The following is a 15,991-nucleotide window of genomic DNA, read 5'->3' on the forward strand; positions in this document are numbered from 1 at the left end:
GATTCAGATCTGGGCTCTGGCTGGGCCACTCAAGGACATTCAGAGTTGTTGAGAAGCCACTCCATTGATATTTTGGGGGTGTGCTGGAAGATGAACCATCCCCAGCCTTGTGCCTTCAGACAATCCTGTCTCGGAGGTCTACAGACAGGAATGTCTCGAGGCACAAGGCTGGGGAAGGTTACAGAAAATGTTCTCAATTTTGAGCTTCACGGCAAAGGCTGTGAATACTGATGTACATGTGATTTTTCAAAATTTATTTATTTTTTTTTATCAATTTGCAACAATTTCAAAAATACTTTTTTCACATTGTCATTATGGGGTATTGTGTGTAGAATTGAGGAAATAAATAAATTTAATCCATTTTGGAATAAGGCTTTAACAAAAAAAAAATTAGTTATTCTGGATAAAAACTGAATTTAATAGAAGCGGTTTTGAGTGAGGTACAAAACTTCTATTTCACTCTAAGGAGACAAAAAAAACATGATCATAGACAATGAAAGTCAGATTGTGTGTAAATAAGATTTCACATGGTTCCTTTAGCTTAATCCCTTCATTATCACAACTTGTCCCACTGAGCACACATACACACTTGTGTATGTGCGCGCACATCTGTATCAAATACTACACATCTTAATAATGCACTACTTTTAGAAAACTACTTTTTGTAAAAAATGTTGCATATCTGCATTCAAGCGAGGATAAAACATGAATACATGAAAATTGAATAAAATGGCTGGTTATTGGTTTTGATATATAATATGTTGAAATTTCTAGCAGAACATTTCTGTGGGTCGTTCGTTTTAGGTGAAAATAGCCAAAAATGCTGCCAAAGTCTAGCAACTGGCTGGAATAGTTAATATGTGCTAAGAAAATTCTTCTCTCTGATAAAAAGAACTTGGGAAATATTTAAAAGAGAATAATAATTTATTACCAGTGTAAGAGGCTAAATTATTATATGCGTTTGTTTATATGACAAAACATGTATTTTTGACTCAAGAAGTTCCATACTGGCTCCAAAGGCAGATACTGATAAGATCAGGGCCTGGTATGTGGACTTTGGGGGTTTTACGATGTGGTCACATGTTGATTGGTCAGTTTGAATGTCTCAGCATTTGGGCTTTAGTCACATGGTCAAGAAAGATACAAAATAGGTGGTAAAACGCTGCTCTGCCTCTTTTCTTTTCCTGGCCTGTCTTTCCTGGTCTGCTTTCCTCCTCTGCCCTCTCCTCCTCTGGAGTCTATCTTCTCTGACTCTACTGCAATCAGGCTAACTTCTGGGCCTGCTCTCTTTGTCTCTCTCTCCCTCCCCCTGTCTCTCCTTCTACCTCTGGTAACTTTAATTAAACATTTAAGCTGGGTACAATTTATATCATATGCTTTATCATTCCATATTTGATCATTTTATACAGTTATTTTATAACTAATTCAGTTGTAACCATACAGAATTATTGTCATTAAATCATTTCATTTTCAAGTATTTGTGAATTACTTTTGATTTAACATCAACACTTAACTGTTCCATATTGCAATACAATACAATCACATAATATCAAAGCTCTCCCACATTTATAGCTATTAATACTGATATAAGGTTGCAGAAGAATGGTTTGACTAGAATGTACAGTTTTTTTACCATCAATACTGATAACTTTTTAGTCATTCGGCACCGTGTACGCTTCAACAGTAAAGACAGAACACAGGCCAACAACTGATGTCAATTCATGGTTTAATATTCATAAAACAGGTTTCATTCCCTGACACTGCTCTACCAAGTCAAATCAGAAGAGTAAAGACTGAAATACACATATTTCATGATAATCAATAGACAACGTTGTGTAGAGAAACACACTAGGTCACTACTAAATAAATGAAATCTTACAGATTTATCAACTTCTATAGATTCAAGTTGAAAATCTATGTCCTACATTGGGGATAAACTTCCTCCCTGGCCAAATAATCCCGGTCACACACATTAAACACAATACCAATTAACACCAAATGGGTGAACACAGTATTTCTGACAAACAGGCAGAGCTTTAGTCAACAACCCTGCAAAATAAAGAAAAGAAACCAAGACAGAGTTCAGTGAAGCCTAAAGGAAAGGTGGACCACAATCAAAATAAACCCCAATGGGACCGTATGAAGCTCTATTGGGTTATTATATTGCTCGACCTGAGGACAAAAAAGTAATGGGAAACAAAGGTTACAGATAGACAGATATACAGTATCAGACAGAGTATTGCTCATGAGCATTGCGTACACCTCACAAAGTCTCCCAACACACGTACATACACACTCACGAAGAAAAGCTCTGGCTGTATAAAAATATCTGACGGTTTGTGAAGCAGACGTGCTCAGCAGGCCTTTGGAAAGCGAATGAATGACAATGAGATTCCACATCTGTGAAGCTCACTCATCCAGATGCGACAGCTCAATGGTCAATCCCTCCAACTCATGACATTTTCTCAAACACATACACCAGGTATATGCCTAAAATCAGAAGAGAAGGGAGAATTGTTGGTCAATGGTAAAAGAACACTAATATTCAGCTTATTTAAAAATATATATTTAGTTTATTTCCATTCAATTCAATTTTATTTATATAGCGCTTTTCAGAATGATTGTTTCTTGCAAAATAACTAGTAAAATATTATTTACTCATCATTGCAAAATAAACTGGTTATTAAAAATATCGTCTAACCCTTTCTCTGCCACAGAGGAGATCATTTGTCAATTAAAAGAAAATGCTTCACCGCTGACGACTTTTTACAGCAATCTGTCTTTTAGGTATATTAGGGTGGAGGAAGCACTATAGCATGTCCCGAGTGAGGTACAGGACTCATATTATTTCACTCTCAGGTAAAACAAAAGAAAATCAGAGATAATAAGAGTCAGATTGCATGTTTAAATAAAATAATAATAATTAAAAAAAGGTTTACAATGTTCTTTTTAAAGAGCCCCTATTATGGGTTTTTGAACTGAAAAAAATGATTCAAAGAGGATTCCTTGGATTTACTCAATTTTTTTTACGTTAAGTGGTTGTAAATTTATTTCGGCTGAATTTAAACAAACAAATTAAGTTGAACATTATTAAATTTAATTTGTTTGTTTAAATTCAACACAAATAAATTGTTTGCAACAGTTCTGCATGCAACACATTTTTCAGTGTATGCAGTGTGCAACACAGCTCTAGGTGAAGTGAAATATCCAGCTAAGGCTTAAATAAAAAGTACACCTTGTTTAAAACTATTAATTTATCTATAAAAGTTTTTTGTCTCTTTTTTTGTGAATTTGTCTCCTAAATGAAGTGAAAGAATCCCCCAGCATTCGTGTTTTTAAAAAACGTGTTAAGACGCATCTTTTTAAAATTGCGTATGAATACAATAATTTGTGAAGTGTATGTATATTATGTATATTGTGTATGTATGTATGCATGTATGGATGCATATGTGAAGACTACTGTGTGTGTTATTGTGTGGATATATGCATATATATTTGTTGTTTATTATGCTTTATTTGTCTATACATTTTATGTGGTTTATTTTAATGCTTGTTTGTGAAGCATTTTGAGTTGCATGCATGCAGGAAAAGTGCTATACAAATAAAATGTATTATTATTATTGTTCGAATGAATCACCGCGGTAACAAATCTTTTGCCATGTCGGCGTGACGTCGATACGGAACTCAAGCCCCGCCCATTTGTTGCACGCACAGACCTGAAAATATTTAAACCCCCGCCCACAAACACTGTAGCAGATCACAGTTGAATCAAGTTTCGTAGACGCTGTGTTGTAAAGTGCGAGGGGAAGTTAGTGTTATTTTCCCAACCCAAAGATGAGGCTGTGAAGAGTCAGTGGTTGAAGTTTATTTTTGCAAAAATACCTCAGCATTATAGCCCCAGCCTTGTTCCTGTCATTTTTCTGACGAGTGCTTCAGCAATCTACACTCTTACAATGGGGATTCATCGGCCGTTTGTTAAATGAAGGATCAGAAATTATGACTGATGTGTGGGACTTTGTCAAAGCTTGACAGGAGCTTTACTGTACACAGTTCATGGATCGGTTTCTTCCTCCATTTCACAAGTTTTGAAATCAAATCAGATCGTGACGTCGCTGAAGATTCCCACCCTTACTTTTAACAGAAAATATTCCTTTCATCACGTGTAGTTAGCACATGGTGTATGCTCGGTAATCTAGCCAACTCGCTCATGTTAGAGTATATATGTATGGAGTCATTAGCGAGGGCAGGTAAAAAAAAAAAACCTTGCCATAGTTTTGAATTTGAACTGCAATACCTAGTTCAATCCTTCATACTGTGCCTTTGATGCCTCCTTCCTGCAGACAAGTATTTTTTTTCTAACCTTTGAATACCATGTACGCACCATGGCACTAAATGCGAACCACATTCATAGTGGGGCTATTGCAGATGCAAGCAAGCATTTCAGATTTAATAATTCTCCTCTAATGACCAACCCACATGCTGTACTTCCAAATAGCGACTACTTGATCTAAAGAAGAAAGGGTTTTTCACAGCTGGGCTCTTTAATTTCTTGGCTTGCGTGCGACCGGAGCTTTCAGTACAAATGAGCCCTCGTGTATGTTATATTCGCTTAGGAACGTGAATATCAAACAGCTGAACCGTGACTTTTTATGAAAGTCACTGAATCATTACGGCGCATATTAAGTTTTCAGTGATGTTTTGTAAATTCAGAGAAGCCTTGGAGAAAACATTGGCGCGGTTTAATTAACTTTAAACATCATTCTTCATCAAAAGACGACATCGATTTAGACAGGAACAACATCACCACGTACTTGTAGCCTCCCACTCAGACTTGCTCAATGTTCCCTGTGGAGAAAAAGCAAACCATCAGAACACGATTATTGCAAAGAAAGAAAGACAGGGGAAAAAATAAATCCTTGCTGCAAAAGGAAAAGATATTATGGCTCACCAGTGGACGTCTAACAGCAGGATCTGCAGCTTTTCTCTTGGCATGGTCGTACTCCCCCGGACCGCTGGATGACAGTTGGCCCCTCTCATCCGGAGGGTATTGCTATGACAACGAGACACAAAACTGTTTGAATCTGGCAAAGTAAAGATAAGGCGATGGCACAGATCAACAGACATCATTATCTACAGATAACAGAGATAAAACATGGCACCAGACGAGGGGGTTCTGGAAGATCTGCATGATATTCTTGTGCAAAGACAAGTCTCGTTTATCATGCTATATTCTTGCTAGGGCGTCCATCCATACATAGTTGCTATGGTGACACCCTGAGACAGGTTGCTCTATGGTGTTCTGGTGCTGAGATTGGCCATACATTTTGGGAATGGTAGGTGAGATGTGCCAGATCATTTTACTATATGACAGCTAGGGTTTCTGTGCTGAATTACATTAGCTTCGATCAGGAAATTTAGGGCGGATCATGATTCCTGGAGGCTGCATCTGCAGATACAGATAGCATTGACTAATCTGAATGCTCTAATCAGCATTGCTACATATTGTTTTTATTGTGCCTGTAGGGCTATTATAATATATTATACTAGTTTAATTTTATATAAAACTTTAATAAAATTACTAAACATTGTTATTTTAAAATCACAGTTATTCTCCAATCAGTAATTCCTCAGACCTTAAAGGGATACAGTTAGGTACATAAATATTGGGACATCGACACAATTCTAACATTTTTGGCTCTATACACCAACACAATGGATTTGAAATGAAAAACAAGATGTGCTTTAACTGAAGACTGTCAGCTTTAATTTGAGTGTATTTATCCCAAATCAGGTGAACGCTATAGAAATTACAACAGTTTGCATATGTGCCTCCCACTTGTTAATGGTCCAAACGTAATTGCTGTTCATGAAGCTGTTCCATGGCCAGGTGTGTGTTATTCCTTCATTACCCCAATTACAATGAGCAGATAAAAGGTCCAGGGTTCATTTCAAGTGTGCTATTTGCATTTGGAATCTGTTCCGGTCAACTCTTAAGATGAGATCCAAAGAGCTGAAAGGAACTGCTCATAATCCTAAGCAGTGAAGCAAAGTGATGGCAGTGTCATGGCATGGACATGTTTGGCTGCCAATAGAACTGGTTCTCTTGTATTTTTTGATGATGTGACTGCTGACAAAAGCAGCATGATGAATTCTTAAGTGTTTTAGGCAATATTTTCTGCTCATATTAAGTCATGCTTCAAATGCTTCAGAAATCATTGGACGAAAGGGAAAGAAGTGGAATGTTATGCAATGACCAGGTCATTCACCTGACCTGGATCTGACTGAGTATGCATTTCACTAAAGACGAAACTGAAGGGAAAATGCCCCAAGAACAAGCAGAAACTGAAGACAGTTGCAGTAGAGGCCTGGCAGAGCACCACCAGGGATGAAACCCAGCGTCTGGTGATGTCTAAGCGTATCAGACTTCAGGCTGTAATTGACTGCAAAGGATTTGCAAATAAGTACTAAAAAAATTAAAGTTTGATTTATGATTATTCCGTCCCATTACCTTTTGGTCCCTTAACAAGTGGGAGGCACATATGCAAATGGTAGTAATTCCTACACCATTCACCTGATTTGGATGTAAATACCAAATGAAAGCTGACAGTCTGCAGTTAAAGCACATTTTGTTTGTTTCATTTCAAATCCATTGTGTTGGTGTACAGAGCCAAAAATGTCAGAATTGTGCCGTTGTCCAGATATTTATGGACCTAACTGTATCTCACCCAGAAATCTCGCTTGAGATTTCCAAAAGTCAAATCAATTTCAGGCCTTGTTAACACTAATACCTTTTCATTTTAAATCGTTTTAGAATGAAAATGATCCACGTCCACACTAGCATTTCATTTAACATTTCTGAAAAGCTCTTCATCCACACTACACCACTGAAACATCACATGACCATACATGCACTCTGGCATGCGCTGAAAGCCTCTTCAGCGTATTCTCACGTCTGAGCTTCAGGCAGTCAGTGGGAGCTCTTGAGCACACCTCCCCAGCTAAGAGCAGCCAAACGTCGGCCAGTCCATCACAAATCTGCCTGTGGATCTGTGGTAGTGTACTAAATGTGGTAGTGTTATCAATATGCTCATGTTTATATAGGCCTAATGTTGTGTGTGCAATATTTGTATATTTATAACCACACCTCTAAGGAATGTGGGGGACGCGAGTCACTGGCAATGTTATTTCAGTGGTCGTGGGCTGAAAAGTTTGGGAACTCTGTTCTAAACGTTAGTAAAATTCTTTCTTCTGTTGAGATATTCTGAAGCCAGTAGGGGGAAAAAAGCAGCCTTTGACATACAAAGTAGGAGCACAAAACGCAATAAATCCATATACCCCCCATATACCCCATATGTTGTTTTGTTCAGCAGATGAACAAAAAAATTCACCCAAGTTTCAGAAAACGGTGAGAATTTTTTTTTTTGAGGGGGGTGAGCTATCCCTTTAATGTATGAGAAATTGCTGATGGGAGAATGGAACAAATGGAGGAGTAAATTAGGATGCATTAGATTAATTAGTAATGACTGGAAAGACTTTTATAATGCTTCATAAGGTGTTTTGCACATTCTTTTGCCTTTTTATACTTTGTATTCAGAGAATCTTGCATCAATGTTTAAACTAAAAAATAAGCACCAATGTTCAACTGCTTCCACGATTATAAGGTTTCTTAAGCAGCAAATAAGCATATTACAATAAATTCTAAAGGATCATGTGGAACTAAAAAATTGCTTGCTGTACGTCAGTGTTACACAACGTTCAGGCATAGACTGATTACATAACTAGCCTAGCATGGCAGTGGACACTTAAATTCTAAACTGGGAGTCCAGAACCGTGACCTTCTGCTCTGCTCTTTCAGCACCTGTCCCCATACTGTAAAAACATTAAATTCAATTTCTCTGCTCATGTGACAAGAGTAAGGACATGACTAATCAGATCATAGTGGAGGTTTACGTGCACAATGTAGTCTGCATGATCACGACTTTGAAAGCGAATATAAAAAGTGAACACCCACATAATGATTGCAGATCCCTGAAGCACACAAATTATATATGAGGTATCTCCACACCGTGACATCTCAGCAGATTATTACACTAAAAATTAAACATTGCCACTACAGGAATAGATGTCCTTTAAAAATATGCAAATAGGTCTACAAAGTTAGAACAAAAGACTTTTCAAAACGTTAATATTAAGTTGCAAACTTTTAAACAGTAATGTTTGTTTAGTTTTTTTTTTTTTTAAGGTGCAACACGCAAGTTTGACACCCAGTGGTTGAACTACGTATTACATTCCTGGATCAAAACAAACGCAAGTGCAGGTTGCCAGATTAGGGAAAGCGAGTCTGACGATCGAGCATAAAAGTTGATTTAAGTCATGTTCTATATAAAAGCAACGGCACGCGATAGAAGGAATATTTTCCATATTTAGAGTTTTTGTTCTAACCAACTCCTCGAACTGATTTATTAGAAACAGCTTCTTTTTCTTGCAGCTGAACAGAAAACTGACAATCACCTCAGGTATACCTCACATGCTTTATTCTGTGTTAAATGCTAACAGTGCAAGTTTGAATGCCATTTTACATGACATTTATTGCAATACTACTGAAAACAGGAGCAGATAGTTCACGTCAAAAACAAAATAAACTGTTTGAAATTGAACTTTAGAACTGAAATATAATGCAAACCAACACATATTAGTCATTCAGCATCTACATTTAATAATGTTAAAGAGGTTTAATATGTATTAATCAGATTATAAACCTTACCACTTCGGGAGTGAGTGCTTATTCTGTGCTTCTGAATGGCTGTATTTAAAGGGCACCAATGGTGAAAAATCTACTTTTAAAGCTGTTTGGACAGACGTGTGTAGATGTAGTGTATAGACAGTCATATTGGGGTGATAAACACACCCAGTCCTTTTTTTTTTTTTTCAAATTTAACAACATAAAAACGGTGGACCAATTGGAGCAGTTTTCAGACTGACCGCAACTTGACGTAGGAGTGTGGTGCCCCCGCCCACAGAATTGATTGACAGCTGTGGGTATTAACATGTCCCGGTAGTCACGTGTATAATCATATCAACAAGACAGGATGAGCGCAATACAACCAGCAATAAAAGGTCTGTTCAGTTTGCTAGGATCATCAATCATCATCAAACGTGATCAAGAGTGAGTTTTACAAGTTTAAAACGTTTTAAAACAGAGCATGTGTGTAATGAATTACAGCGATTTAGCTTAGCTTTACTTCATCAGCACAGCCGCGTGTCAGAACAATTATAAAGGAAGACGCTTCAATCCCGGTTTGTGGACATTAAATCAGGTTTATTTTGTATATTAACATAACAGATATCCATACAGCAGTGAGGATTAACCTGTATCCGGTCACATATGCGTGCAAACAGAGTGCGTGTCCTTGCTGTGTGTGCGCGTGAATTTTGTAACGACTTTGTGTGACTCATGGTTGCAACTCACAAAAACCGCATCAAATACTGATTGGTAAAGTTCTTACTGTAGTATTTCTCACAAACGACGTGAGAGGGCGGCGACTGAGGCATGTTGCTGACAGGCACGTATGAACGGTGGGTGGGGATGACTAGCCTTAAAGGCCCAGTACAAAAAAAAACAGCAACCAAGTTTTACAGCCTATTATACAGACAATTCAGACAGCTATAACAAATACTCTGATGGTTGTTTTGAGCTCAAACTTTAGACACATTCTGGGGACACAAAAGACTTATATTAAATCTGAAAAAAGGGCTAACCTAGGTGCCCTTTAAATTTCTGCTGCATTGCGTCTGCTGTAAACAACCAAATTAATTATCACTGCAAATCTAGTCACGTAGCGTGTTGTTAGGATATGGGGTTACAATGTAACATGCTCACCTAATGTTTATGTTCATAATAATTATATTATTTGTGAATTATTAACCTCATGTGGAGCTCTGAATCTGTGTCTCATTTCGGAGTCTGCTACTGTCCACCAGAGGTCGCATTTCAGTCGCAAACACATGCTTTGAGAGCCTTTCTAAAAGAATGAATGAAATATGCGGTTTTCCACCAAGGCAACCCAGGTGCTAAAATATAATTGGCTAAAGTGGTATTGGGCAGGTAAAAGAACCAGACAGATGTCCTGGCATCAAAAATGCTTCAAATGATGTCCTGGTATTTTTATGCTTTAGAAGAGTCAAACTTACAGCACCCTTAAGGAAGCCTACAAAATACTATACTTTTAAAGAGAGAGTATGATGGTAATTCTGGGATTTGTTAATCATTAGTATTTACTACAGTTTTATTGATAATTTATCTACCTAAACATGCGTAACATCTACAGAAATAATACTGAGACTTTATTTTAAACAGCATTCAACATTTAAAGGGGGTCAAAAAGGTGTATTAAAGTGGTCCAAAAACAAGAACAGGTATTGTTTTGCTTCCAGGACAACTTCAAATGAAAGAATTTAATCAACTTGACTACTGTAATTACATTTTCTGCTTTTTATTTGTGGCTTGGACATTTGATTGTCATTTTGCATCTGCGTTGCCATGTCTGCTCATGTTATGCTATTCTTGGGGGAGTTTCTACCTTAATTTCCTAAAGCGTGAAAACTGGATTGGTGTGCTTGTTTGAGGCTTTATTGAGGAGAACGTGCTCTTTGAGGGACACTTCAGAGGAGATTGAGGATAGATGCATGCCGGCATGCAGACTGAAAAGCTGCTACTATTAACGCAGATTGGCCAAGTGTTACTTGATGAAAATGTATGACTTCTACATCCCCGTGAACAAGCTATAATTTTACTTGCGTCAAGCAGAGAATGAGATGGGGGCAGCTGAAAGACATGTTTCAAATGAAGCATTCCAAATTTCCATTAGCATTAATACCCGTACAAAAACAGCATGGAAGGAGCTCTATGGAATGGATTTCAATGGCCAAGCAGTGGCATCAAACATCACCATGTACCATGCCAATTGTCAGATAAACTGGGGTAAAGACCAGAAATACCAAACCATCGTCAAGAACTAGCTACAGCAAAACAAAATAAAAACAAAACAAACTGTGTTGTCTCCCTCAGGTCAGCTTGGCCAAAATAACTGTGCTTGAAAACACCAAAAAAAAAATGTGCATGAGCATTCTGAATGTATCATTATAGCAAAAGCCTAAAATCTACATTCAAAAGGGGAAGACAAAACACCGCAGATAAATAAAGCTTTCCTTGCTTGCCATACTGCATACCAATCATGCTAATACACTTTCTTCTTTCCAGGCAGCTCAAGTTATGAAAATATTTGCATACTAGAAGGTTCAGGTATGACGCAAAATTATAACAGCCTTTCGTCTGTGCCATCTTGACTTTTCATTGTTATTCTTGTGCATTGACATTAATTAAACTTGTAGTGAGGGGAATCTCTCTCAATGCAGTCAAAGCAAACTGGCACAGGTGTGAGTCCAACTAGAGCAAACGTGGAACACACTGCAAAAACTAGTGATTGTTTACAAGTGTCGAGTCTTGTGAAGGAGCGCCAGATGGAAACTTTTGTTTTGTGTTTACCTTATAATTAAAGTTGTTGCACGTCCACTGGTTCCTGTCACTGAATGAGCGTGTTTTAGCAACTTGTAGTGTTCAGAAAAAACAAAACATCCATGAAGAAACTCGACACAGAGGAACAAAAAACCTATAACCAGCTAGCATTTCGGAAGTGTTATTGCGGAGCAACACTAACCTCATGCAGAAGTATAAATGCACGACTACGCTCAAGGCTTGCGCCATGAGTCACGCCGATCACTTGACGCAGAAGTATAAATCAGCCTTAGGCTGGCTGCTAACAGGGAGCAACGCTGGTCATTTCAGGAACATTCCAACACAGTCACATTCCCAATAAAAATTTGGGCCTTGTCTTGATTTCTGCCCAGCTCTTTTGCATCTAATACATTGTTTACACTAACGGATGGCTTGCTTACCATCTAATTAGCCCAGACCGGTGTCCTAGTTAGTAGATGATAAATAATATTCAGTAGTTCAAGGTTTTGGTTCATTAGAGGTTAATTCTAAGATTCTTAATTCTTTGTTAAAGTCTGTGCACAGCAGAAATTTCTACAGTATTGTGGCATTTCCAACTGAAGTAATGTTTAATTTTAGCCCTTCTCTTGCTTGCAGCAAGCTAATAGTTGGAGGGGAGTAGTTTAAAGCCAATCTGTCAAACTGTCACTAGAGAAAGAATGCCATTCCAGAACGGAAGCAAATTTACTGTTTTTGATTAGAGATAACAAAATCTGTGGAATAACAGTGGAACACACTGATAGCCTGATAAATAGCAATGAGAGAGAGGGGGGAAAAAAAAAAAGCAAACAGTTCAATTTTAATATGATAATGATTAATCCTCTTCTATCTGAAAGTTAGTTCTAGATGATAGCCGATTCATCAACTGCAAGGCCAACAACTGCGTGCCTGAAGTATTCAAATTATGATTTGACAGTGCTGTGTGTGTTAATGAGTGTGCAGAAATGGAAGGGAAAGGAAGTTGTAAAAGCCTAGGATGAAATCAAACCACAATCGTCTGGAGTGAGAAAAAAAAAAAAAAAAATCTCTAAGCCAGTTCACTTTCCACTAGCACGTTAATGGGATTACACCTGATTGTGTGAAGGATTTCTCACAGGGAAACAGGCTTTGAGGGAGTTAAATGTGCTAAATTTGTGTTAATGTGCAGTTATGTACTGTACTTGATTGAGAATCTGGCTGAAAATGTCAGTCACGAAAAAGATTACTTGGATAAAACTAATCAATCAAAAACAAGTTAAAAACCGGAGCACCCGGATGAAACCCACGCGAACGCAAGGAGAACATGCACACAGAAACGCCAACTGAGCCGAGGCTCGCACCAGCGACCTTCTTGCTGTGAGGCGACAGCACTACCTACTGCGCCACCATATATATATATATATATATATATATATATATATATATATATATATATATATATATATATATATATATATATATATATATATTATATATATATATATATATATATATATATATATATATATATATATATATATATACACATACATACATACATACACACGCACACGCGCACACGCACGCGCGCACGCGCACGCGCACACGCGCACGCACGCACACACGCACACACGCACGCACGCACGCACACACGCACACACGCACACACACACACGCACACACACACACACACACACACACACACAGTATAACGCAGTGGTTTTCAACCTGCTAGAAATCAAATAATAGAACCATGGACTAAAGTAAACAATTTTTTTTCAGGCCAAATTCCTTTAATCAACAATATTTAAATAACTGAGACCAACAGAATTTAAAGGAGATATGTTTTAAACCACTAGAATACTGCCAGTTTGTGTACTTGTATAAAAGCTGTTTATAAAATGTATAAAAGCCATTGTCAAACAAGTATGTTAACGATGCAGGTTTTTAAAGGGGTGGTCCACTACGATATCATATTTTAAGCTTTAGTTGATGTGTAATGTAGCTGTGTGAACATAAACAGCATCTCTGAATGTAAAATGCTCAAAGTTCAATGCAAAGGGAGACCTTGGTTTTTACAGCGATAGCTTAGCAAAGCCTACAATGAACGAATTTTGGGAACTACAAAAACATACTTACGGGCCTTGTGAGACCACAAACATACTTTTACCGCGCACACACATTGTGCAGCTAAGGGGCGTGGCCAGGGGCGCTGTAATGTTACAGCAGAGAGAGCTAAAATTCCGTCCAAAGGCTGCTATTTCCAAAGAGCATCTTCTGTTTCTGTATTTGGGCTTCCAAAGGACACGACACAAAGACAGAAGTGCTTACAGTTCAATATTAATTATGTTCCAGAGAATTATAAAATACGGAGCAAGCATGATTTGACAAAACACAGCTTCCAGAATCTCTCCCAGTTCAGTGCTGAATTCGGTTAAAATCTCCTCAAAGATGGAGCAGCTCAAACAGGCAGAAGCAACCTGTAAATGTTTTTATTTGTTAAAATTTTTCATGACATGTACAGTGTCTAGCGTTAACGGTATGTTGTAGCAAAGATGTACACAATGGGAAATGCTGGCACCGCTAATGATTTAGCAACAAATTCATATTTATCAGTCAAACCACTGTAAACACACACACACTCTTGACCAGCACGTGCGGCGTCTCTCTATGCATGTGCGACTGTGCAGCGTTTCTCTATAGGCAGATTCCCTCGTTCTACATCTCGTATAATGAACTCGCAAAAGATATGTGAACGATTCATATTTCTTACACATGCATATTCCGAATATATGTGAAAGGCCTCATGTAAAGCATGTCTCTCATGTAGCAGCAAAACTCATGTAGCAGCAGAAAAATCAAACAAGGCTCACAGGTCGCATCCCACATCTAGTGCTTTATTCTTCTGTCAGCAGTGTCACTGTAAAATAATACTGTAATAAAATAACTTAATCAGAGCATAATAAACATCGGACCCACGCACATGCGCTTCTCTTTACACGCATCTACAGACTCTTGACACACACACAGACACGCACACACAAAGGCGATCTATCTTAAAGGTGCTGCACCCCATTTTCACTCATTACAGACACTTGTCATATGTTATTTTAGAGAGCGGGCATAAGGTTGGCTGACTGTTTACACAGCACAAAAACGTGTGCTTGTACGGGCATGACGTGGAGCCGATCCACGAATCACAGCACATTATGACACATGACCAATCAGAGTCACTTGAGGGCGGGCCTTTCGGAGGAACTAGGAAATATATCAGTCGTTTTCATGTTAGCTAAGTAGCTGTATATAATCAAAGTAAGATTTATTTTTTAAAAATAACGTGATTTCCTTCAAGTGAAACATGAGCACACATTGCTTTGCATTTTATAAACACAACCAAGCCTTAAAATTACATTCTGGACCACCCCTTTAAAAAAATACATCTTCAAATATATTTGGTATTTTTATGCCTTAGTACTAGAGTTGAAAACTTACATGCAACATATTTAACATGCTATAGTAAGAAAATAAAAAGGGAAGATGCACACACTTTAGCTATACATTTGGACATGTTTGTGTAATTCTATTTAATGACTGTGTTGCATAATTCTTAACTATTGCATAATTCCTAACTACCAATATTATAGTTTTATAGATGTGTTTAGGCGATCATGAAATAAAAAAATAAACATAACTTTAAAAAAGGAGTGGGCAGCAGTTTTTCCATTCAGTGAGAATGGAAAACCCAGAGTAGAACCTTTAGTGCTCGTATAAACCAAGCCAACGGCAAACAGCTAGCACCAGCATCAATGAAACCCAACTGTGTTGTTGCCTCGCACTGGCTTAAGTCTGGTCCCGTCTAGACCAAAAAGCCGAACATAAACACACCAAACATACAGCAAATGATTCAAGAGCGCGTGTTCTGCACCTACTCGGGAGGACGTGTCTTTCTGCACTGCAGGGGGCAAAAGTCAGCATTCTTGTTCACAACAGAAAAAGAGAACTTCCAATGTGCACATGAAAAGCGATTCACTCCTGCAAAATTATCTAATAATCCATATCATTTGCAAATATTTGAGAAATCTAGACAAATCACAGCCAAATCAACTAGCCAGATCAAACAGCCCTTAGAGAGAGGAACATGCTTTAGCTCCACTCCAGGCTTTGATCACATCTCCCTCAGCAGGCTGAATACACCACTCATCTTTCCTTATTTAGGGAAAAATCAAGCTAAAATTAAGACATTTATTACAAGGAAAGGCAGGAACCCAGCAATTGACAGAAATCCATCTTAGACTAGCTGCTATTAAAGCGATGGAGAACTTTAATCTATGTAGAATAGAGATTCATTTTGAAAATTTCAGAATTTGCCAAAGCTCTGTTGCAATTGGTAATTTTACAGTAGTGCCACTTTAAATTACTTTTGATTACTAGGTCCCAAATAATCAAAACCCTTTATAAGAACAAATGTACAAACTTAAT

General features: G+C 37.8%; 1 protein-coding gene across 1 annotated transcript in view; it reads right to left on the minus strand.

Moving 5' to 3' along the window:
- Positions 1-1,709: 1,709 nt before the first annotated feature.
- rnmt (RNA (guanine-7-) methyltransferase) overlaps positions 1,710-15,991 on the minus strand; it is a 28,081-nt gene continuing 13,799 nt past the window's right edge. Inside the window, exons 9-11 of the mRNA XM_056480364.1 lie at positions 4,949-5,050; positions 4,812-4,845; positions 1,710-2,490 (exon numbers count right to left, since the gene is read on the minus strand). Of these exons, the coding sequence (XP_056336339.1) occupies positions 2,453-2,490; positions 4,812-4,845; positions 4,949-5,050 (174 nt within the window). The 3' untranslated portion in view covers positions 1,710-2,452. The remainder of the gene's footprint in view (positions 2,491-4,811; positions 4,846-4,948; positions 5,051-15,991) is intronic.

Source organism: Danio aesculapii, chromosome 19 (genome assembly GCF_903798145.1).
Source record: "Danio aesculapii chromosome 19, fDanAes4.1, whole genome shotgun sequence".
In the NCBI taxonomy this organism is placed as follows: Eukaryota; Metazoa; Chordata; class Actinopteri; order Cypriniformes; family Danionidae; genus Danio; species Danio aesculapii.